The sequence below is a fragment of the Polyodon spathula genome, chromosome 4 (genome assembly GCF_017654505.1).
Source record: "Polyodon spathula isolate WHYD16114869_AA chromosome 4, ASM1765450v1, whole genome shotgun sequence".
In the NCBI taxonomy this organism is placed as follows: Eukaryota; Metazoa; Chordata; class Actinopteri; order Acipenseriformes; family Polyodontidae; genus Polyodon; species Polyodon spathula.
The window spans coordinates 41,189,618-41,215,015 of record NC_054537.1 but is presented as its reverse complement, the minus strand read 5'-3'; the positions used below and the strand labels follow the sequence as shown (position 1 = coordinate 41,215,015).

General features: G+C 36.8%; 1 protein-coding gene across 1 annotated transcript in view; it reads left to right on the top strand.

Moving 5' to 3' along the window:
* LOC121314540 (bone morphogenetic protein 7-like) overlaps positions 1-25,398 on the top strand; it is a 91,075-nt gene that overhangs the window by 58,335 nt on the left and 7,342 nt on the right. The window contains exons 2-5 of the mRNA XM_041247931.1: positions 1,588-1,780; positions 10,174-10,322; positions 10,747-10,944; positions 18,998-19,074. Coding sequence (XP_041103865.1) covers positions 1,588-1,780; positions 10,174-10,322; positions 10,747-10,944; positions 18,998-19,074 — 617 coding nt within the window. The remainder of the gene's footprint in view (positions 1-1,587; positions 1,781-10,173; positions 10,323-10,746; positions 10,945-18,997; positions 19,075-25,398) is intronic.

Here is a 25,398-nt window from a genome sequence, read left to right as displayed (position 1 = left end):
AAAAGAGTACGGTTATTAAAAACAGAAGTAACAATAAAATTCAGAATAAAACATAACAATGTTGTGGAAAAGCTGTATTAAAAAGGTATATTTTTAATCGAGATTTGAAGATTGCAATTGAATGTGAATCTCTGATAAAAGGGGGTAAGGAGTTTCAGAGTGTGGGCGCACTAAAACAGAAAGCAGCCTCTCCCATCCTTTCACCTTTCACCTTCGGAATACATAAAAGGCCTGCATTTGCAGATCTCAGAGTGCATTCAGGCTGATAAGGAATTAGCATATCATTTAGATATTGTGGAGATAGTCCATTCAGTGCTTTAAAAACTAGTAATATAATTCAAATCAATTCTGTAATGCACAGGAAGCCAATGCAGTGATGCCAACACAGACGTAATGTGAGCCCTTTGTTTGTTCTAGTTAGCATTCTAGCAGCAGCATTTAGCACTAGCTGTAGGTGTGATATTGCATGACTTATAAGTCCAGAAAATAAAGCATTACAGTAATCTAACCAAGAAAAATTAAAAGCATGTTCTAATTTCTTTGCATCATCCAAGGACAAGAATGATCTAACATGTACAATGTTTCTTAAATGATAGAAGGACACTCTAGTAATGTATTTTATATGTGGTTAAAAGAAAAGTGCTGAATCAAAAATAACCCCCTGGTTTTTCACTTCAGATTTTACATTTGATTTTAGCATACCTAGATCAATATTTGTCAATATAGTACATCATTTCATAGACATAAGGCTTTACCAAGGTCACATATGCTACATCTCCGTTAAACCAAAATCTAATTCTAATATCAAACTGGGGCTAAGGCCAGTTCAATCTACAGTCTACGATCCAATCTGCAACTGGACGTTACACTAGTCAAATATAGCATCACATTTTTTGTATACAACAGCTGCCATTTATAAATAAATCTACCTCCAATATGTCCCTGATAATATAAATAGTTCACAGACATTTTTTTTTCCTGCAGTCCAAGGATTAAAACCTGCCTCTTGTGTCCTTTGCATCAGATATTAATTTCCTCCTCCACCACTGTGATTTGGAAAGATTGAGTTCTGCCATCCCACAATCCTAACACGTGGTGACAATTAAAATCGGTTTGATATTCATCTGCTGCTGATGGAACAAACAAGACATATTAAATATATTTCAAGTTGGTCTTGAATGTACCCATTGTCAGCTACCCTGTTGTAAAATAATATATTGTTTGAATCTCTTTAGACATACTAAAATAAACATAATAAATTAAATGACAGACATTTTGATGAAGTTTTTTCAATGTCTTTTTGAGTACAGTGAAACTTATATTATCTAAACTAACTGGGAGCAGGGGGTATTTGTGAAATTGATGGATAATTTTTACTCTAAAACTGTAAGGTTATTTCTATCAGAGTTATAATACAACTCCTGTACATTGAGAAATAAAAACATACAGTATTACACTGTACTGTAAATACCAGAGATAGAGGGACAGCTAGAGCATTTCCCATGACAACGGGGAGGAAGAGCCTTGCACTCTGATTGACTGGTACTTGTTTTTTTTGTTTTGTATGTTTGTTTGTTTTTTTACCAGTGGAGTACAACAGGGAGTTCTCACCTCACCGACGGCATCACAAGGAGTTTAAATTCAACCTGTCTCAAATTCCAGAGGGGGAGGCTGTCACAGCCTCTGAGTTTCGTATCTACAAGGACTGTGTTAGCAATGCCTTCAAAAATGAAACCTTCCTCATCAGCATCTATCAAGTGGTAGAGGAACACAAGGACAGGTAGGGGGTCTTTTGAACAAACAGACTTTGCTTAGTGTTAAGCACATGACTTTGAACAGTAGGAAGCCTTTGAATTTCGAATACCAAAATCTACATAGCAGTTATGCCAAGGGAATCCTCAATGCCAGATTCCTCAATCATGAATCCCTTATCAATAGTATCTTATTTTATGTAAGATAAGCAGAAACCACCAGCATTCACTGTATGTTCCCAAAAAGCATGGTGAAATTTTGATGCATCTATCAATACCTATTTAGAGAATATTATTTAGATCACCTTTTCTGGTCAACAAACCTTAACTCCTGTCAGATTTTTCAGCCATGCATTGTTAAGATTAGCTACGGCTTGACTGTGAGGAACATTATTGTGTATTCTGGTGGTAGCTGGTTTTAAAAAAAAAAAGTATAGTGATTGGAGATTAAAGTTTTCGAATATCCCATTAAAATTTACTGCATGCTATAAAACACAAGTTGAAGTTTGCTTTGTTAGTCTGGATAAAACTAGCAATGGAGAGGACTTGAAAATATCTGGAAAGTGAGCTCTGGTTTCTACTGCTGTCCCTGAGCAGCAATACATCTCTCCATATTCACTCTTATTTTCTCTTTCCCTTTCTTGTAAATGACCTCTAAGGATCAGGATGATACCACTTAGAATGGGGTGGAGATGGGAATATAATATTTTAAAGTTTACTTGTCCTTTTCATTATTACAGGATACTATACCTATATGTGTGCAGTATACTTTCTCAAAATATATTTTTTACTACATTATGCTCTCTAATTTGTGATTTATGTTGACCTCTTTGATGAATTAGCAAAAGGTTTTCCTCTTACTAAGAAAATAAACCCTTTCTGCTGTTAGTTCAAGTTACAAAGATATGTTAAAAATAATTATAATAAATGTGCAATCATCCGAGGGAGTGCTAATCTCCTAAACTTTAAAGCTCCCCTTACAAAGGTGCACAGTGGTAAATAGAGAGAACAATGTAGTGAAATTTAGGGAAAGTGTAGTAAACAACAGAGAGGCATGGTAAAGCGTGGTAGACCTGCAGTATAAGCAGTGGAAAAACATAAAAAAGTAGCCATGCAAGTTTAGCATTGTACACTCTTACATCAATTCAAATGACACAATTCCAATTTTAAATTAATTTCAGTTTGCTCTTCCACACACCCAAATAAGTAATTACATATGTTGTATATGGGGAGTGGGGTACCAGTATAGCATGTAATTAATCATTGGTGTTTAAAAGCAAGGATGTTTCTTTTCTATATTATACACCTTGAGGACATTTATATGGCTTACTTTATCAAGCTTCCTTTAACTATAATAACGCTAACTGATGGCTCTGGCAACTCACATTGTTGGATTGGGACAAAAAATCCCAGTTAAGCAAACATTCTTTATTTTGCATTGGTTACTGACAATTACACAATGCTCAGACAACCTAAAACACCCTTTCTCAACTCAGCTCTAATTAAGAACAGGTCTGTGTTCTTACATTGTGTTGCAGAGACAACGATTGGTGTTACATGTTTGTTTTAGGTCAAAATATAACTCTAAAGTTCATAAATAGTACTAAAATCCATTAAAATATATATTTTTAATTGGATTGCTATAAGACTCAAGGCACAGTAGTTTGTACTGTTTACTCTCCGTGTGTACCCATAACGTTATACATTAGTTCTTGTCTTGTTTCAGCAATGGGATGCAGAATGTTGAGCATGCACTTTACTTCACTGAAGGGGTGTGATCATTGCTTTAATTGTTTTGAAATTCTGTTGTTGCAGTTGAATCCTGGGACTGTCTGTAATTTGCTCTAAGTCAAGTAAAATGTTTGTAGCGTAATACCTCCTGATAAGACTGTTGCACAGCAGTATCTTTAACAAGGATGAGAAATGACTTACTTTAGAAACAACACACGCACAACACTGATGTGAACCAGAGCTGTTGATGAAGGGATTAATTGTATACTTTGGGAATTCTTCTAAATATAATTAGTTATTATAGTGTAGCGATCTCGGTTAACACAGGCATGCGCATCACACAGGGCGAGGCAATCCACACACAGGTGGACGGTGGACGCGAACTCGTGACCTCTTGCACTAAAGCATAGCACCGATACCGCTGTACAAAAGAGCTGGCTCCCTTGCAAGGAGCGTATATCGGGATTATGTCTCTGTATGTGATTACATCACCTACCAGCCCTGCTGCTGCCTTCCCCCATGCATGCTACACTCTCCCCTGCCAGCCTTAAGTCCGCCCCGGATTTGTTTACCAGGCTACAGTCTGACGAGTGAGTCCCGGGGTACCTGCGTCCACTTCTGACACCAATGTAGCGAACTCGGTTCCCGCAGGCCGGCGCATCACACAGGCTTATGTCTTTGTATGTGATTACATCACCTACCAGCCCTGCTGCTGCCTTCCCCCGTGCACACTACAATAGCTCAGAATTAATAATAAGCACATTGGGTAACAAAAGGCCAGTTAGAACATTGTTACTGGATCTCAGACAAAAGATTATAATGTTCTTGTTTATTGAAGCTAAAGTGTTAGTTTAATTCAGCTGACTAGGTGGATTATGTAATATTTTCTCTCATTCTCAATATATTTTAATGACAAAATCCTGTTTGACAGCTTTAATGCTGTGGTAAAAGACAGTGTGCTTTAGACATTTATTTGCTTTGCAAATACCTTTGTAGTGTTTTCCTACTAGAGTTCCATCAGCAGACTGTACTGCCAGTATTCTGATCAGTTAATTACAGCAGTCTGATTAATGTTTCAGACAGGACAGCTTTTGCAATATAAAAAAAAAAATGAACAGATGATTATGATGATTATGATGACAGATGACATTTTATATTTTCAACATTCATCATTTACTTGCTTGTTTGGCATTTGGCTTCGCCTTTTTCATATTGCTTGCACATTGAATCTCTTGGCTGACGTTAAGATTGCCAACCCCCTTTTGGGAGGCCAAAGGCAAGGAGGAGGTTGGGCAGGAGGTGGTAAATGCACAGGCAACATAAGGTGGAGTTTTTACATTTACAGAGCTACTATTGATTGATAACTCCAGTGAATGTACAGTTAGGTTTCTTGTCCAATCTCTTGCTTCGTTTTTCTCACTAGTTGCCTGCCTCACCTGAAAGTTAATTTTTTTGTGTGTGCCACCAGCTGAAACTTTGAATTGCTTTATATTCAGTCCCGAATGCAAGTTGTGTTTCCTGACAATTTATTAGAGATGCAACTATACAACACATTGCAGTCACTCTGATTGCTTGTTTGAGTTTTATAGTGTTTTATGTAAATTGGATTGAGTACAGTGGCATGTAGCTTCAGGTTTTAGGCATTTTGTAATTAAAAAATAAATTGGAAAGATAGGGACTTCTGTTTTAGTGTGGACCTCAAAATCTAATTTTCTATTGGACTGTAACCAGATGATTATGCCTGTTATTTACTGTTTTTTTTTTTTTTACTTCATATAATGTAAGCAGCTATTATTGGTTGATGAACTGGTCTAGGTCTGGAAAACTAAATGGAACCAGTTGTAACAACCATACTTTATGTGCAGTGTTTCCAAAATTTTCAATGAAGCACATCAATTCTAACACTAATAAGAAAGTGCTCAAAACACAACATGGTCAGACCTTTAAATCCGTGAAGGACACAACAGTTTTTACAATAGAACAGTCTTAAATAGCAATTAGCTCTGGTAATCCAATAATTTATAACCCTTTATCTTTAATTTCACAATTACAGCACCAGCCCAAACTCCTGCGGCACCCCTTCTTAAATTGGTCTTGATATGGCCAGCCCTATGAGCCACTTAAAATGCTGACTGATGTGTTAATTACCAGAGGAAGGCTGACTTAGAAAAAAGGCCATATGGAAGCTTTGGAAATGCCTTAATTAATGCCTAATGAAACAGTAAAGGGCTGCTGATGCGTAACAGGATGAAATTCCCAGAACACCTGGTTAATTGCAGACTTTAAAGTCTAGCGGAGGGGGAGGTTCACAGCCCTGTTGGATGTGATTAATACACTTTGCCTTTTTTTAATGTCTGTACTAAAAAAGAAACAGTGCTTTATAGTTGTAGAGGAAGCATTAAAGTGACCAGTGTTATTGAAAGCTTGTAAAAAAACATGCAGTTCTACTGTACTGTTTAGAGGTGTGGGTGCAGTGATAAACAGTAATGTGTGCGTGCAGTATGCGGCTACATTCTAAAAGGCGATACAAGTGTATACAGTGTTTGTTTAACAAGGCAATGGCCTTCCCAGCTATATTAGCTGTCCCAGCAGTGAGAGTACTGTGAATACTGAAAATGAGTCACAGTCATTAAGTGCTGCTGTTCCTGGTGTACTGTATTAACTGTGTTAGTCACGGATCATTCCAGAATTATGAAGGCGTTAAACCCAATGGCCAACACATACTTATTCAGGGATTTATTTCAGAAGCTAAATCATATTTTTTAGTTTCTAGGGCCAAAAAGCCATTTTATTCTGCATCAAATTTTAGAAAAGGCTAACTTTCCAAAAACAAATGAAAGATCATTGGAGTGTTTTATTTTGGGTTTGTGAATTCACACATTTGGAACAGCAAAGTTCTGTCACAGAAAATGTTATCGGGCCCTTATTGGGAATCTTATACACAGGGCCTAAACCACAGTTGACATTCTAGCGAGGTCAAATTTAGGTTTCATGTTATAGCTGGCAGTATATATATGACTGCTTGATATTTAATATTTTTTTTCCTCTTTCCCAGAATGTTTACATGAACATTGATGATGCAAAAAAAACAAAACAACCAATGACACGACCTCAGTGTCCTCATAGCTAGTTATGGCCATGCGTACACACTGTCTGTCTGACACATTATACAAGGTGACCACAATAACAGCCTTCATTTTTCACTCCTAGCCTCCTATGTGGGTATAACCTGACAAAGCTTAAATTATATATGAATATTTCTAACCTGTACCTGTACAGCACTCACACTTTCTTACATTAAGCCATGTAAAACCATTAAATCATCACTTTACGTCATATCCACCTAATGCACAACACATACTGTAGCAATGAACAAAAAAACAGAAGGGAGACCGCATCAAAACAAGAACAACAACTCAGGTAAGACAACCATTAAATGTATTTATCTAAATGCTAGAAGTATCAGAAACAAAATTCTAGAACTTGAAGCTACTGCACTAACAGGTAACTATGATGTGATAGGTGTTACAGAAACGTGGTTGTCTGAGAGTGATGGGGACGAATATAATATTTGTGGGTATACACTGTATAGGAAAGACAGGCAGGACAGACGAGGAGGAGGGGTAGCGCTATACATAAGAAACAGTCTTGAAGCCCAGGTGTTAAACCTGGACAAAGAAAATAAAACCGAATCAATATGGGTCAGAATAACAGACAAAAATTCAAAAGGCATAATAATAGGAGCATGCTATAGACCGCCAGATTCAGACGGTGAGCACAATAATCTGTTATACAATGACATTAGAAATGTGTGTAGCAAAGGAGAAGCCATACTAATGGGGGATTTCAACTTCCCCCAAATAAAATGGGAAAACCCGGTGGGTAGCGCGAAGGATGAAATAGAAATGGTGGAAATGACAAATGACTGCTTCCTAACACAATTTGTCAAGGCACCGACTAGAGGGGAGGCATGCCTTGATTTAGTCTTTTCAAATAACGAAGATAGAATAACTAAAACAGAGGTCAGAGAACCACTGGCAAACTCAGACCACAACATGGTCTCATTTGAAGTGTTTTTTAAATCCTCAAAAGTAAAGACTAAAGCTAAGGTTTACAATTTTAGAAAAGCAAACTATGAAGGTATGAAACAGAGACTAACAGAAGTAGATTGGAGTAAAATAGAGAAAACACCCACAGAAGAAGGATGGTTGTTCTTCAAAAACGTAGTACTAGAGGCGCAAAACAATTATATCCCTAAAGTAGACAAATCTAAATGTAAAACTAAATTGCCAAAATGGTTTAATAGATCAATTAAAAAAAATATTCAGCGAAAAAAGGCACTTTACAGAGCATTAAAAAAGGACCAAAAAGAAAGTACGCAGAAAGAGTACACAGAACTGCAAATGCAAGTCAAAAAGGAAGTTAGAAAGGCCAAGAGAGAAATAGAAATGAACATTGCTAAGGGAGCTAAAACCAATTCCAAAATGTTTTTCCAATATTACAACAGCAAGAGAACATTCAAAGAGGAGATTAAATGTTTAAGAGATACAAATGGCAAAATCATAGAGGAAGAAAAAAAAATAGCAAATATGTTAAATGATTACTTTTCACAAGTTTTTACAAAGGAAGATACTGACAACATGCCCCACATGTCATCCAGTTCCTATCCAGTTTTAAATAACTTTAGCATAACTGAGGCAGAAGTGTTAAAGGGACTAGGAGCTCTTAAAATAAACAAATCCCCTGGGCCGGATGAGATCCTCCCAGTAGTACTCAAAGAAATGAAAGAAGTAATTTACAAACCGCTAACCAAGATCATGCAGCAGTCTCTTGACACAGGGGTGGTACCGACAGACTGGAAAATTGCAAACGTAATACCGATCCACAAAAAGGGAAACAAAACTGAACCAGGTAACTACAGACCAGTAAGCCTGACTTCTATTATATGCAAACTTATGGAAACTATAATAAGATCCAAAATGGAAAATTACCTATATGGTAACAGGGTACTGGGAGACAGTCAACATGGTTTTAGGAAAGGGAGATCGTGCCTAACTAACTTGCTTGATTTTTTTGAGGATGCAACATCGATAATGGATAATTGCAAAGCATATGACATGGTTTATTTAGATTTCCAGAAAGCTTTTGACAAAGTCCCGCACAAAAGATTAATTCTCAAACTGAACGCAGTTGGGATTCAAGGAAACACATGTACATGGATTAGGGAGTGGTTAACATGTAGAAAACAGAAAGTACTGATTAGAGGAAAAACCTCAGAATGGAGTGTGGTAACCAGCGGTGTACCACAGGGATCAGTATTAGGTCCTCTGCTATTCCTAATCTACATTAATGATTTAGATTCTGGTATAGTAAGCAAACTTGTTAAATTTGCAGACGACACAAAAGTAGGAGGAGTGGCAAACACTGTTGCAGCAGCAAAGGTCATTCAAAATGATCTAGACAAGATTCAGAACTGGGCAGATACATGGCAAATGACATTTAATAGAGAAAAGTGTAAGGTACTGCACGCAGGAAATAAAAATGTACATTATAAATATCATATGGGAGATATTGAAATTGGAGAAGGAATCTATGAAAAAGACCTAGGAGTTTTTGTTGACTCAGAAATGTCTTCATCTAGGCAATGTGGGGAAGCTATAAAAAAGGCTAACAAGATACTCGGATACATTGTGAAAAGTGTTGAATTTAAATCAAGGGAAGTAATGTTAAAACTGTACAATGCACTTGTAAGACCTCATCTTGAATATTGTGTGCAGTTCTGGTCACCTCGCTATAAAAAAGATATTGCTGCTCTAGAAAGAGTGCAAAGAAGAGCGACCAGAATTATTCCGGGCTTAAAAGGCATGTCATATGCAGACAGGCTAAAAGAATTGAATCTGTTCAGTCTTGAACAAAGAAGACTACGTGGCGACCTAATTCAAGCATTCAAAATTCTAAAAGGTATTGACAGTGTCGACGCAAGGGACTTTTTCAGCCTGAAAAAAGAAACAAGGACCAGGGGTCACAAATGGAGTTTAGAAAAAGGGGCATTCAGAACAGAAAATAGGAGACACTTTTTTACACAGAGAATTGTGAGGGTCTGGAATCAACTCCCCAGTAATGTTGTTGAAGCTGACACCCTGGGATCCTTCAAGAAGCTGCTTGATGAGATTTTGGGATCAATAAGCTACTAACAACCAAACGAGCAAGATGGGCCGAATGGCCTCCTCTCGTTTGTAAACTTTCTTATGTTCTTATGTTCTTATGACTACAGAGAGGTCAGAAGTTGTGTATTTGTTTGGTTCCAATGTAACGTTTTAAAAAGAAACTCTGCGCTGCTGTTTCAGGTCTGCATCTTCAGCTATAACAACTATTTAACTGCCTGTCTGTCTCTGTCACACTCTGCATTTTAAGAATCATAGCTGTATTGATTTTGCACCAATGTTCACCAGTCTTTTATTTTATTTTACACTCCCCCCTCCTATAAAAGTTTCACAATGCATTTCACTCTGTATGTGTCTGTGCTGGTTATTTAACAGCTCAGTCTTCAGTAACAGTTCAATCAAGGGTGTGATTGCTAAAACATTCTTTTAAAGGGATTTCTAAATGTTTACTGACTGACCAGTCTACAACCCCTATTTCTGTGGAGTTCTCAGAAAAGGGGATTTTAATAGGTATCTCACTTTTACAGAGAGACAGGTCTGTTCCTGCTGGACACACGGACACTGTGGGCTACGAAGGAGGGTTGGCTGGAGTTTGATATCACTGCCACCAGTAACCTTTGGGTGATGAGCCCCACACACAATTTAGGCCTTCAACTCAGTGTGGAGACCAGCAATGGTAAATTTAAGATGCACTCCAGTTAATGTCACCCTAAGTTAATTATCATTATATTGAAATGTTCCAGTCAGAAAATAATGAATGTTATCATAAAACTTAAGGTCACTTTAGGAAACAATGGCATACGATTAGAAAATTGTTGTACAATATTGAAATCTTTTTGCCATCATTAGTGTTTTAAACTAGGTACAGTAGGAGAATAGCTGCTCCAGATTTGTTTTCTATCTTACTTAAAGCTGTCAGTGGTTTATGTTTGTTGCGTCTTCAGTAGCAGTCACCCAGTGTTCATTAATATGTTGTAAGAACACATTTTTTGTGTTTTGAGATGTGCACACACAAACCACTGGAATCGAGTGCATGAGCGTCACTATGCGAATCAGACCCTCATTGTTTGCCACTTGTTATTTTCCTTTTATATGAAAAGGCAACAGCATTAACCCTAAGGAGGCAGGTTTGATTGGGCGAGACGGCCCTCACGACAAACAACCTTTCATGGTGGCATTCTTCAAGGTGACCAAGGTTCACATCCGGACCACCCGCTCGGCACCTAATAAGCACAAGCAGCAGAGCCGCAACAGGTCCACTCAGCCGCAGAACATGCACAGGAACCCAAACGTGTCAGGTAACTAAAATCACTGAGCTGGCAAACCTTTAATATCTCACATATACTGTCCTGCTCCCTAATACTGGGATACAGCGACAGCAAATATCAATATGTTATATACTGAAGGTTGAATGCATTGTAGGACAGATGTTTCTAATAATGTACAAATTTTCCAGGTTAAGCTCATTGTGCAATAGGCCACAGACCTTTCCCCCAGCAGTATGTATGGAACTTTTCCCACTAAAATTAGACTTAGGTCCAAGTTAGGTGAGCCACCCTGCCCCCTGGAAATTAACATGGTAGTTTGCACTTTAAGTCATAGGGCTGAACATACTAAGACCAGTTAAAGTAGGGGTGCCACATGCATCTGACAAGGTAAAGATTTATGATATTTCCAATGGTTACAGGGACATCTGTACAGATTACTTTAAAATGTGTCTTTTAATTGTACTGCCTTGCACTAACTGGACTCTTGCTCTTCTGCATCATTGTGGCAGGGTGGCGTCAAGGCCCACAATGTCAATGGCAGGAATTAGACTCAGAGACAGAAGCTACAGTGAAGCTCTGTTGCGCACATTTATCAACAAAAATAGAAACAAACAGGGGCCAAAATAAAGGTTCAAACAAAACACAATAATCTTTGTTCACAAATAATTATTGTCCAGGCTGGGCAGAGCCTTCACTAGACCTTCACTGGATTTAAAACACAAACAACCCACAGTTCAAGCACATCTGAATCTCCTTCTCAAACACATCTGAATCTCCTACTCAAACACAAATTAATCTCTTTACCAAACACATCCTAATCTGCTTCTCAAACATATCCTAATCTGCTTCTCAAACACATCCTAATCTGCTTCTCAAACACATCCTAATCTCCATCTCAAACACATCCTAATCTTCGTTTCAAACACATCCTAATCTCCATTTCAAACACATCCTGATCTCCGTCTCAAACACATCCTAATCTCCATCTCAAACACATCATAATCTCCATCTCAAACACATCATAATCTCCGTCTCAAACACATCATAATCTCCGTCTCAAACACATCATAATCTCCATCTCAAACACATCTTAATCTCCGTCTCAAACACCTCCAACAAACAAATGCTTTTTCTCTCCCATATATACAGGTGGCCACTCCCCAGTTAGCACTGAGTTACCTAATTGAAGAATGGCCACATGTGTGATTGTTGGCAGAGGCAGAATTAACACCATCCCTGCCAGCCTTAATTCCCACACATATTATTTACACAAGCCGGGCTTTTGCCCTGCAACAATCGTATTTGAAACACAGAGGATTGGTTTCCTCCTGAACAAAACCAGTGGAAATTGTGGCCACAAGGCTTGTGTTTTTTTCATTAACAGTGTTGTAGCTTAATTCCTTGTAATTGGTCTTGTAGGCTGGAACTTTTCATAGATTGTTTTAGATTAACTTTCCTAAAATACTTTGCTTACAATCGTGGTTTGAAATTGGAGTTTCATGTGTTTCTCAATATTTCAGTTTTCTGGGCAAGAGGGTATTTTTCCAAATAAGGATATTTTGCACTCGACATGTTGAGAATAACAGATTGTTTTACTTTTCTTTGCAATGGACGTGCATATCTCAAACATGTATTCTCTCAACCTTCCTGACTGAAAAATCCATATTTTAAATATTTAGACATAGCTGAGGAAGTTCCAAGATTTTGTGACAGAGGTCCCTTCATAGTCATAAGAACTGTATAAGGGTTGAACTTATTGTAGGACAGATGGTTCTGATAATATGCCACAAGTTTCCAAATTGTATGCCAGTTTATGTAACTGGGTTTCAAACCAACAGTAGAATTGTGATTGGCAGCCTTGTAGTTGCATGTAACACAATGTACAATACACTATTGTTTGGAATATGGTTCTACTTTGCTTTTTGGCTCTGATGAAGACCACCGTGTTAATTTTTCATGCTTTAGTTGATTTTTTTTAAAAAAACACCTGGATCTGATTCATGAATGGCTGCTTATCCAAAGGTTGCTGTGGTCTTCTATATATTACAAGCATTCTCATTCCTTAAACGAAAATAAAAAATAAAATATATATATATATATATATATATATATATATATATATATATATATATATATATATATATATACACACACACACACACACACACATATAAACACACACACTGAAGTGATAAGTATAATACCTGTACACAAGAAGAATTATAAAGCACTACCTCAAAAACAGTAAATTCAGCAGACTAACCTTCAACCCAAAGTACAAGCTATAAACTACAATGCGTGTTTCAATTTAATGTATTGTAGCAGAAAAAGTCAGTAATGGCAGTCCTGTTGGGTGTCAGGGTTACCTGCCGTGTTACCAGCTTGTTTATATTATAAAGTCTGTATTTCAAGTGGTTTTTGAGATATGAGGTTTTGAAAGTACACAGGATGTACAGGGTGCTTATATGTTGATGTAACTTAGTGCTGCTGCCTCACACAAGTTGCTTGACCTGGTCTCTCTTAAAAACGCCTTAACGTGTCCCCAGTTTTTTTCAATTGATAATCCTATTCATTTATTACGAGAGAACAGCAACACTTTGTAACAAGGAATAATTCTCATTCCCCTGACAAAACTTCACCCAAACCTAGCCTCAAGAGAACAGCACGGGGATTCATTGTAAAGTGCATAGGCCACCCTTATGATCATACTTTCTCATTGTCCTTTATTCACGATGAATTCAGTTCATATTAAAAAAAAAAAAAAAAAAAACTAGCAAACTGTCTCACAGCGTACTTTGTGGATTTGTACACCAGTTCCTGAAGAATACTTGAGTGAAAAAATGTTATATCTTAAAAAAACTTTCAACATAATGCAGGGTTTGTTTCACACCAGGAGTACAATGCAACAGTTTTGCCTCTCCCCCAGGCCCTGTTATTACTGTAGCCAGTCATTAACCGTCTGGTAAAGGAATGTCCCACTTAACATTATTGCTGAGAGAATAATGCCACAGAATTGTACAGCTGTGTTTTTTCATCCTTTTTTAAATGCTCTTTTGTTAGTATAAGTAGACATTGCAACTTTCAAGAAGAGGTTTAATAACCTCTGTGATGAAAGACGGAGATAAACTCCAGTGACACACATATTTAAATTAACAAGAGTTCCTGGCTTTTAACTGGTGACGACCAGCTAGCTACACCACAGGTTCCTACACTGAATAACGTCTCTGTGACGTCTAGGCAGGCTGAGTATGTCACTTGTTATATACCTGCGTCAAGCCATTGCTGGAAGTGCATTTGAAGTACACTGTTTTCATTTTTTCAAATTGAATAATCTACATTGAATCACAATTAACTTAGAAGTTAATGCATGGCATACAATTTTACAATCAAGAAGTACAGCAGGGAGATTGTTTATTGTTGATCTGGTATTTCCACTCAGTGAAATCACACAATACAGTTTTTTTTTTTACTTTAATTGGGCTCCCAATTAAAAGTGAATTGACTAAAAATAAAATATAGTTTTAATAATAAATTGTCGAATGCCTTTCGCACTCGTTTCCTTTGCTGCGCTTCCTGTTGAAGGAACGGAGGTGACACTTTTGCTTTTGTGAGTCCTTGCTGCAAAAAAACAATTCAAAATGTTTCATTTAAAAAAAATAAATACTTTTTTTTTTTTTTTTTTTAAATATATTCTAAATGTTTGCCATTGACGGTAGAACCTGCCATTTCCGATCCTGTAAGATATGGTACCTTCTATTAACCGATGGATCTCTGCTATGTGTCATTTACACATGCTGCTACCAACTGAAGGGTACAGATGGGAACTGATCAATGATTATTTTAATATAGGTCTAAATCAGTAAATTCAGCTCTTAGCAGGACAGAATGGATTACATTACAGACATCAAAGAAAAAAGAGATTGGAAATTCAGTTTCACTTTTCACATGCCGTCATCTAAATGTAAAACAAACTGCCCATTTTCACTAAAAGAAAAGAAAGCCAGGGATTCATATAATTATTACCATTAAAAAGCTAAAACAAGATTTATTTGCCCACCTTCAAAGCCAGTTGGTGTTTGTGTGCAAGTTTTGTTTATTTTTTTTCTGTCATGGTTTGACAAGCACTGTTTAGCATAGACTGAGAAAGCACAACAGGAAATATTTTTGGAATGCTGTTTTGAAAAATTGCCACATACTGTATTACAGTGCTTTGTTCTTTATATAGTATGTGTGCAGTACCGTACTTTGGTGTTTTAGACACACTGAAGTACCTGACATTGTTAATTTATAGTACCCCAACATTATAAAGAAACTACAATGTAGTATAACAACTCCTGAGATAGGATATTTTTAAATGGACCCCAGGAATCAGTTAAATCAGATATGACATGTTCTACTGCATTTTCTTTAAAATAACTTAATTCCAGAATCCACATGCGTTGGCTTGCAGACAAGCTCAAAGAAAAGGCAAAGGACAATGATAACTCAATTTTGGAGCAGCAACACTGAGAGACACAAAGAGTGACAGTAACCATTGTAAAATGGTGGGGGAATATGCAGTTATGCATAAATACAGCATTTTATGGGACAGAGAGAGAGTCATTGATCAAAATTCTTCATTTTATAGGGATATAAAACACCACCAACAGCTATAACACGTTCAATAAGGACGCCCATGGACAGCAGTAAATGTCTGTGTCAGGTTGGTATGGAAACTGTGGGTGCTGTGCATGAGTGCTCATAAAACATGTTGACCTTGGTAAACACAACCCCCCCGTCTCTGTTTGATATTTGCTCAAACCTTGTCAGAGAGGGACTCATTTATTTCTCCATTTATCAAGGAGTGGTGGGCCACAGAGCTGCTCGGAAAAGGGGTGCTCACACATTTCTCCCTTCCCATCCTGACCCAGGCAGCCCATTGTACTGTTTCACAGGTCACAATGCCCTCAAGGAGTTTACACCTGGTTGAGACGGTCAGGTCTGCGAAGTTGAAGTGGGAGAGAACAAGCCATTTCAGAGAGAGTTTTTGCAGAAACCTCCAGGTCACTTCAGTTGCAGCTTTGTTTAATGATGCTGAGGAAACTCACTGAATTGGCGACTTGGGACCACTCCAACACTTTGCTAAAGGATTTATCTCTGTAAATATTTATCCGTCCAAAGCCAGAGGGCTGCTTTAGAAGAGAGGGAGGAAACATAAGATGGGCAAGGGCTTCAGCTGAAACAGAGCCCTTGCAGGATCAGCAGCAGGAGTTCCCGGGTTTACTGCACAGCTGCACTTTCCTTGCAAAATGATCCGCTTGCAGAATACAGGGCATATCCCACTCATAATCTAACAGGAAAAAGCAAAAGAGAACAAGGAAACACATGAAACCAATATGTCTTTGTATTTAGCAGGGCAGACGACTGACACTGTCCCTCGTGTCCCAGAACACCAGTCTGTCGTGTCACAGCTTTCATACTGACTGCTGTGAGAAGCTGAGTGAATCAAAGGTTTACTCAGAAATGCCTCTAAACCACAGCTAAGTTGTGGATTTGTGAAGAAGATAGTATAACCACCTTGATCCTGGTAATGGCTTTTGAGATTTCCATTCTAAATCACGAACAATTAAAAAAAAAAAGAATGGCAAAAAACCTTCCCAGCCTCCAATTTCAATTAAAAAAAAAATGTGGCTAATAATTATTAAAGCAATAATAAAAAGAGCAGAAGACATTGTCAGCCAGATATGTGAACATTATAACAGTTATGCATAACATTTAATGCAAATGGTGGTTGTCTGATTTGCTTAATCTTTTCTTTGATTTTAAATTATTGAGATTATTTTGAACAGCATGCGTTTGGACTGAGAACTTTTTAGACTATATGCAGATATGATTAAACTGTCTATCCTTTGCACAAATATACTGTTATTGATTTATGTAATACCAAGTATGTTATTGAAGGATTACTCAGTATTTCAAACTTATAGAAATCAGATCATATGATATTAATGAATTTAAACTACAAACTACAAAATCATGATGTTATACCACTTGCTATGTATTTCCTATCCTTTTGCTTGCAGTGCTTTACTAAAAGTACCCTGCAAGTGTGATTCTATTGTTATGTAGCACATAAAATAATTTTGGTATCTGCAGCCATTAACTTGTATTAAAACCAGTGCTGGCACAGACCGAGGGTCCTTATAATTGTGTAATAAGCACAAAGTAAGTGAACAATTATAGTCAAATGCAACCCAAAATATATAGAGGAGGCTCATAATATATTAGGTATATATATATTATATATATATCGTATATATATATATATATATATATATATATATATATATATATATATATATATATATATATATATATATATATATATATATATATATTAATATATCCCCATATATTAATGTCAAGCACGGAGGGGTTGCATGAAACCTACATGTATTATTACTAAGAATCAGAGTCGAAAATGTGCTTGGGTTTTTTGGAGGGTGCAGTGGGATGTTTTCCTTATCACTAAAGAGCATCTGCTTTCTGAGGGCCATCGCTCTAGAAGGCCTAACATCCCACGCAGGGCATGTGGCTAAGGTAATTCCTTACAAAATGTTTGTCACTTATTGTTTTTCCAAGCGCACTCGCGTTATTCTGCTTTTCTACAATTTAAGGTTAGACATTTTATCATCAACTTTGTACACCGTTGTCATGCCATCACCTAATCTTATTATATTAGGCCTCACACCACCACCATGTGTAGTAAAACTGTAAAACACCAACATTTATAGGAAAGTTGTTGCTCACCATGTATTATAATAATAATAATAAAGACTACAGGTCTCAAAATGTTACAACTGTCCTTGAATTATTATGCATATTAGGTAGACAAATATACAGTATAAACAATCAACGAAAAACAAATACCTGGATTTAAATAATATATTTTGCACGTTAACCAGAAAAACAGGTCCCACATATTGAAAGTACTGTACAGAAAAGTCAGATCAGAAAATAATGAATTAACTTACAACAAAACCCTTAAAAGTGGCCATTCCTTTTTCTTGCAGTTTTGTAATCTTAGTTCCATTTTAGTAAAGTAGGTTATCGTATTATATGAGGGCCTCTGGTGGTTGCAAAGAGTAATTACAACATTTGATCTCACAAATCTACAGAAACCAAATTCAGAATGTGGTTATATTTTGGTAAATATATGAAATAGAGCCCCTCCCAACATATACCAAATATAAATACAATACAAGTGTTTTCAAAATTAACTCATATCCAATATGTGAATCCCTGCAGGCCATTATTGGAAAAGTGGTTTTGGTTCTTGGTCAATGGTAACTTTAAGAAAGGCGAAGACAGGGCTATACTGATCTACTTGAAATTCACAGATTTATTTCAAACAAAATAGTAACCAAAATCGTAACTTACTCTTTAATTTTATCATCGGTTCTACTCCTATCGTGAGAACCTCGGAAACAGAGAATCGGCTTGGTATTCTGTGAGCTGAGTTGGAGGTCAAATGTCAAAGGTTTCCCACAATCACTGTATATGCCTTAATCTATATGTTTGACAATATCCTCCATAGCCTACTTAGTTTGTGAGTTGGAGTGTGAAAGACGGACAGACAGACAGAAAACATAATTTTAGTATTTTGACTCCTGTTTGCAGGCTGCAGATAATTATCCTTATTGAAAATGTTATAGATAATGAACATCTATACAGTTTTGAAAGAATTATGTTATAGCAAGCATGTATTTTTTATTTTAAAACATATTATCTGGTAGCATACTAGGTTAAAAGAAGCTCTCATTGTATATAGTGTCAGGCAGTCACATACACACTTCCTAGATCATTTAGTTCAGCAGTGTCTTAGGGCTCAAAGCTTGTCAGTCATTAGACGAACCAGCTGGTTGGTTGATCACAATGCATTTGACTCTCCAGGTGAAATACAAGTGTAACAGGTTACTTGAAGGTAAGGCATGCAGAATAAGAGATTTCTAAGAGTATATGTAAGAAAATGTGTTGTCATTTTGTACTGAAGTAGCTGCTATTCTGTATATATCATCACGATGTCTGTTTTTTTCTCTGACAGATTACAATAGTAGTGACCAGAAGACAGCTTGTAAAAAGCATGAGTTGTATGTCAGTTTTGGACAACTTGGGTGGCAGGTAAGGATACAATTGCATTGAGTTTGGGTTTGAACTAATGTCATTAAAAACACACCAAGGAAAAAGGAAACATTCCTTGAAAACATGTTGAAAAGAGGTGTTTTGGGAACTTATAACAATTGTGGTGGCCTGTTTACTGATTATTTGGACAGATGTCTGTACATATTGACTGCTATAATTTCTTCTTCCTTTAAGTGCTCAAATTGAGGAGCTACCATACAGAAACTACAGAATAACAATTTCTAAGGCATTCAAGTTCCCTTTGAGTTAAAACACACCCAGTTATGTGCTCATTTTAGTACAAATATTTATTTTAATTCGATGGTATATTGTTTCACTAATTCCTTCATCTTACTTGAACTTTCACAGGAGAACCAGAACTTATCTGAGTAGTAAAAGGGATTTTTTTGAGGATTAAAATGAAGCATGTGACTAACAATAGGCTGAACCACTACAGCAAGTTCCACCCCGAATGCAATATAGAGTGTATTGTAAAGCCGCATGTGTGTTTTAAAGGATTGCAAACAATGCATTTTCTTTTGGTGGGCTTCATTTACTCTAAGATCTGAGGTTCTACAAACTCAAAGGGCTGATTTCACAGACCCCGTTTAGCACTAATCTTGGACTACCTAATTTAGGTACAGGCAATCCAGAATCTGTCAGGATCTGTTATTGGGGTCTTTGAAACCAGTTGAAAGAGTAATACCCACTCAGAATACAAGAAGCTTCCAAGTGTATATGTGATGCCATTGCTTCTAACAGCCTGTGGGAAGAACCACATGGCCAGTAAAAAGGTTTTTCTTATTTAATAAATGCTTTGAGGCTGCACTGAAACATTATTGTTGTTGACCCTGTTTAATTAAATAAGATGAAAAATACAGCAGTTGTAACATTTTAATATTTTGACACACCAGTTATATCGCAATGGTGTGAACGATTGCACAATGGTATTGATACTCCATTGCTGTATCATGCATTTTCTCAATACCAGTGTGCAAAACATGTTCCAAATACATTTTGTCTTCTGGCTAAGACATTATCATTATAATGGTATCCCAAAAGTGTTTTCTGTAAGAGTGACTTCAGGTTATTGCAACAGTGAGGAAACAATTTATAGTTTCACTGTAAATCTTCATAGCTGTATGAATTACCGTAATTTTCAGAGTATAATGTGCACTCATTTACATATTTTTGAGGATGATGTCCTGTGCATCAAAGTAGTAACACTAGATACGGTTAAACCATAGGTTTATTTTTTTTTTTTATGAACCAAGATATGCTAAATTAAAATGCATCAACTAAAATGTATCTCACTGCATATCATTTGTATACAGTGGTACATTTGCTGTAAATAAAATGCAGAATGTAACAAAACAAGATATATTGCACTGCAAAAATATTACATGTTATAAAGTATTTAGCAGTGAATCATACTGACTATTTTTAGAATTAACTAGAATCAGCTAAACAAACAAACAAAAAAAACACTTCAAGCACTTTACTGGGCCTATCAGGTTTTCTAGATGATCAGCCAAAGAGATTCTTAAGATCAGTTAGCCCTTATTTATATTGTTTGTGGTCAATAAAGCCAATAAGAATAATTGTTGTTTTTGTTTAGTTTTTGTCCAGTAGTTCAAAGAAAAATTTCAGTAAAAACATAAAGGCTGTAGTTAATGCATACCACATAAGTTAGCATTGAACTATGTACAGTATTTATTTTTACCCCTATCAGTGAATACAAGTGAATACAATACAAGTTTTGGTGGGCGAGAGCCCTTTTAACTTTATCATCTGGAATGTTAAAGGGCTTAACCACCCAGTTAAAAGAAATAAAGTACTAAGCCATCTTTTACATCTTAAAGTAAGAATAGCTTTCCTCCAAGAAACTCACTTTCGCACTACTGATCAATTCTGAATTTGTAGGGTGTGGGAGGGGCAGCTGTTCCACTCTAAATTTCATTCCAAATCCAGAGGGGAAGCAATATTGATTCATAAAGATATCCTTTTTTTACTGTTAATCAAGTCATGGCTGACTCTAATGGAACTTTTGTGATAGTGACAAGTAATCTCTTTTTAATAATCAGTTGATTCTGGCCAAGTTCTTCTGGATAGATTACCTGTCGAATTTTACAAAAAATTATCTGTTTCACTTTCCCCGCTGCTTTCTACTGTTTTCAAGGAATTATTCTCCTCAGGGCTCCTCCCTCTTACATTTTCTCAAGCTTCTATATCTTTCCTGTTAAAGAAAGACAAGGACCCCCTCCACTGTGGATCATATAGTCTGATCTCTCTCCTCAATGCTGATTTTAAAACCCTCTCTAAGGCTCTGGTCCAGCATCTTGAATAGGTTTGTCCCTCCTTAATTTCATTGGATCAAACTGGCTTTATATAGGGAAGAAACTATTTCTTCAATTTACTATTAATAGTTCTTCAATTTAATATTATTTACACTTCCACAACTAAATTTCCCCCAGAGGTCCTTGTATCTCTTGATGAGGAAAAGGTATTTGACTGTGCTGAATGAAATTATTTTTTTGCCACACTTGACAAATTTGGCTTTTGCCCTAATTTTATTTCATGGATCAAGCTGTTTTATGCCTCTCCATTGGCTTCTGTCTGTATTAACAATATACAGTCTGAGTACTTCTCACTCCAATGGGGAAAAAGACAAGGCTGCTCCCTTTCCCCATTACATTTGCTGTTGCTATTGAACCTCTGTCTATCTCTCTGTGTCACTCACAAGGATTTGAGAGAATCAAAAGGAGATCAAGAGCACAAAGTTTCTTTATATGCAGATGGCCTCCTATATATCACAAATAATAATAATAATAATAATAATAATAATAATAATAATAATAATAATAATAATAATAATAATAATAATAATCTTTATTTTTTATAGCGCAATTCATACAACGCATCTCAAAGCACTTTACAGTTTAAAAGAACACACAATGATATTAATAATGGACACAAAGCAGGTTACACATTAAAACAAGGACACAAAATAGTTTAGCCCAGAAACCGAGGACACACCACACCAGTACTGTACAACACATAAACAGCCAGCCCTACACAGACTCAATGCCATTTTAAAAAATGTGTTTTAAGTTGTTTTTTAAAAACATCAACAGTATTTGAATCTTATTTTCTGTGGGAAAGCATTCCACAGCTTGGGTGCATAGCAACTGAAGGCCCTAACTCCCATAGACGAAGCCTAGATTTTGGCACTGTTAAGAGTGCAGCATCTGCAGATCTCAGGTTTAGGACAGAAGAATATACAGTTAACAAATCAGAGATATAGCTAGGAGCCAAACCATTCAAGGTCTTATAGTAATTTAAACTCAATCCTGAACTTAACAGGAAGCCAATGCAGAGATGCCAGGACAGGTGTAATATGTTAAAAAGATTTAGACCTTGTTAGGACTTGAGCAGCCGAGTTCTGAATATATTGTAGCCTATTAATAACACGTTTAGAGGCGCCAGCAAATAATGCATTACAATAGTCGAGTCGGGAGGAGACAAAGGCATGCACGAGTCTCTTTGCTTCAGGTAGAGAGAGAACAGATCTTAAGCGGGCTGTGTTACACAAATGGAAAAAAGACACCTTTGTAACATTCTGAGCATGAGCTTCGAAAGTTAGGCAAGGATCAAAAATAATAGAGATTTCTCATTTCAGAACTCGCTCTAATTTCAAGCTCATCAATAGCCAAGCTGAAGTTCCCCACATTACTCAACTGACGCAGAGAACCCAGCAGCATAACCTCTGTCTTATTGCAATTTAACTACAGAAAATTTTCTTGCATCCATAGTTTGATTTCCATGAAACAGTGTGATTTTCTTGCATCCATAATTTGATTTCCATCAAACAGTGTGAGAGTACAGAAACAGCTATTGAGGTATTAGATTTAGTTTGAAGATAAATCTGTGTGTCATCTGCATAAGAATGAAAACTAACTCCATGGTGCCGGATTATCTGGCCAAGTGGCAGCATATAGATATTAAATAACAGAGGCCCTAGAATAGAGCCCTGTGGGACACCTGTGGAAACCAGACTGGAAAGGGATGAGTATGCCCACAGCGAGACAGATTGCTTCCTGTCTGACAGATAAGACTTAAACCAGCACAGAGCAGTACCAGAGATACCAGTAGAGGTCTCTAGGCGCCTAATAAGAATATCATGGTTGACTGTGTCAAATGCGGCACTAAGGTCAAGGAGTACCAAGATAGATAAGGCTCCAGAATCTGCAACAATGAACAGATCATTTATCACCTTTACAAGAGCTGTTTCTGTACTGTGCAGTGATCAAAATCCAGATTGAAGGGCGTCATACAGATTATGTTGCAATAGGTGATTTGATAATTGGTTGGCCACTGTACGACAGATTAGATATAGGCCTATAATTACATAATATCTCTGGGTCTAAGGTAGGCTTTTTTTAGCAATTAGCAACAATAATAGATGTTGGAATAGGATCCAGAGAGCTGGTTGTAGGATTCATTTTAGACATGATTTTCGTCAGGCATGATGGTGTAACCTCAGCAAAGTCTGCGTTTACACCAAAAAAAACTTTCTTCATGCGCAGGGCTCCTGCACTGCCATCGTGCTGTATACACTTACATTAGTGTCGGGTGATTTACACAGTAGCAGGTTTACAGAACAAAAAAACTTTCAATTCGCACAACTCGCTTTCACTTTGCTGTAGCGATTTTGCATTAACTCTGTACACGTGGGTTACATTGCTGAAGAGCTTGATCATGTCAGAAACAGAACATAACTGATCATTATACCAGGGGGAGCAGCGAGTATATGAGACTATGCGTGTTTTCTCTGGTGCTAAACTGTCAAGAATGTTATGCATAGTAGTATTGTAAGAGTTTACGATGTCTTCCAATACGTTAGGTTGACAAACCCAATCTCCTGCCTTCCACATGTTTTGTCAATTTTGGACCAATTTGGGAGACTCTGGTTACAAACTGAACTTACATAAAAGTGAATTATTCCCTATTAATACAGTGGCTTTACATCTACCCTCTACACTCTTCCCCTTTAAGAAGGTTTTTGGTAGTTTGAAGTACTTGGGCATATCAGTTATTCCCACTTTTTCCTCCCGCTTTAACCCTTAGCAGTCCATTTATTCATCACTTGTCATGTGGGTCAGGTCCAATTTATTTTCACATGCACTGTTTATTTTACACACGCTGTTTATTTCAGAGTAAAACAGGTTTAAAAGGAACTGCATAGCAAAATGACACTCAGTACTGCATCTCCAGCCAAGCCCCACTGTATTTTTCACATACCTCTTCATAGTCGTGAATACTGATAAATCCTCTCCTGATCACTTGTTTTATCACCAAACTCCTCAATAATGCGATCCAAGTCATTATTTTATTATTATAACTTCTCAAAAAGCTCAGCAAATGTCTGTGATATTCTTTGTGCGCTGGATACAGAAGCAGCTGTCTCCTTTGATTGTGTCCATGTTATTTCTGTGGTGCAGGGCCTCTGTGTATTGCTCAGATCTGCCCTTTTTTTTCTTATTTTTTTGTCTTCTCTCGGCTCCTATCGGTCTCACTCTGCCATTGAAAGGTTTTCTCAGCTGTTTCTGGAGAAAAAACTACTAGAGACCTGTGTTTGACATCTTTTTGATAGCACACCCTTAAAATCTGGTCTCATAGTCATAATCAACATCAACATCTTAAGTTGGAGAACATTACATTTACATTAAGGGGCTCCAAAGACAAGTTTCATACAGTGTGGTTGCCCTTCATTGAGTATTTTGAGAACTTGAACACCCAAGCTTGGACATAGGTCTCTGTCTCAACTGCTGGGTGTTTAAATTACTGCATAACATTATGCTTCTTTCTTTTCTGTTATCTTAAACTGAAAACTAATAAAAAAAGATATTACCAAAAAAGTATGTAAAATTTAGAGATCTTCTTTTTTTAGGACATTTTCACTAACTGTTCTACACAAGCTTCTGACACACATACACAGTGTCATTGTGGACACGCTAGATGTTCCTCGTGAAAAAAGATATCAGGATGACACCAGAGTGCAAGTAAATCCTTGGACCTCCTGATTATATACAACTACAACTACAACTACAAAATACAACTGTTCAGACAGCTTTTACAAGTAAACATTTATAAATTGCAGTGTTTAAATGGATCATAATAGGATACGATTTGTTTGCTTGAAACTTTATGGTAAACACCTTGTAAACGTAGCAAAAAAAAAAAAAAAAATGTATTTAAGGTAGCACAGTTATATCAGTTACTTAAATTATAATAATATTATATTTAGCATTGCTTTGCACTTAA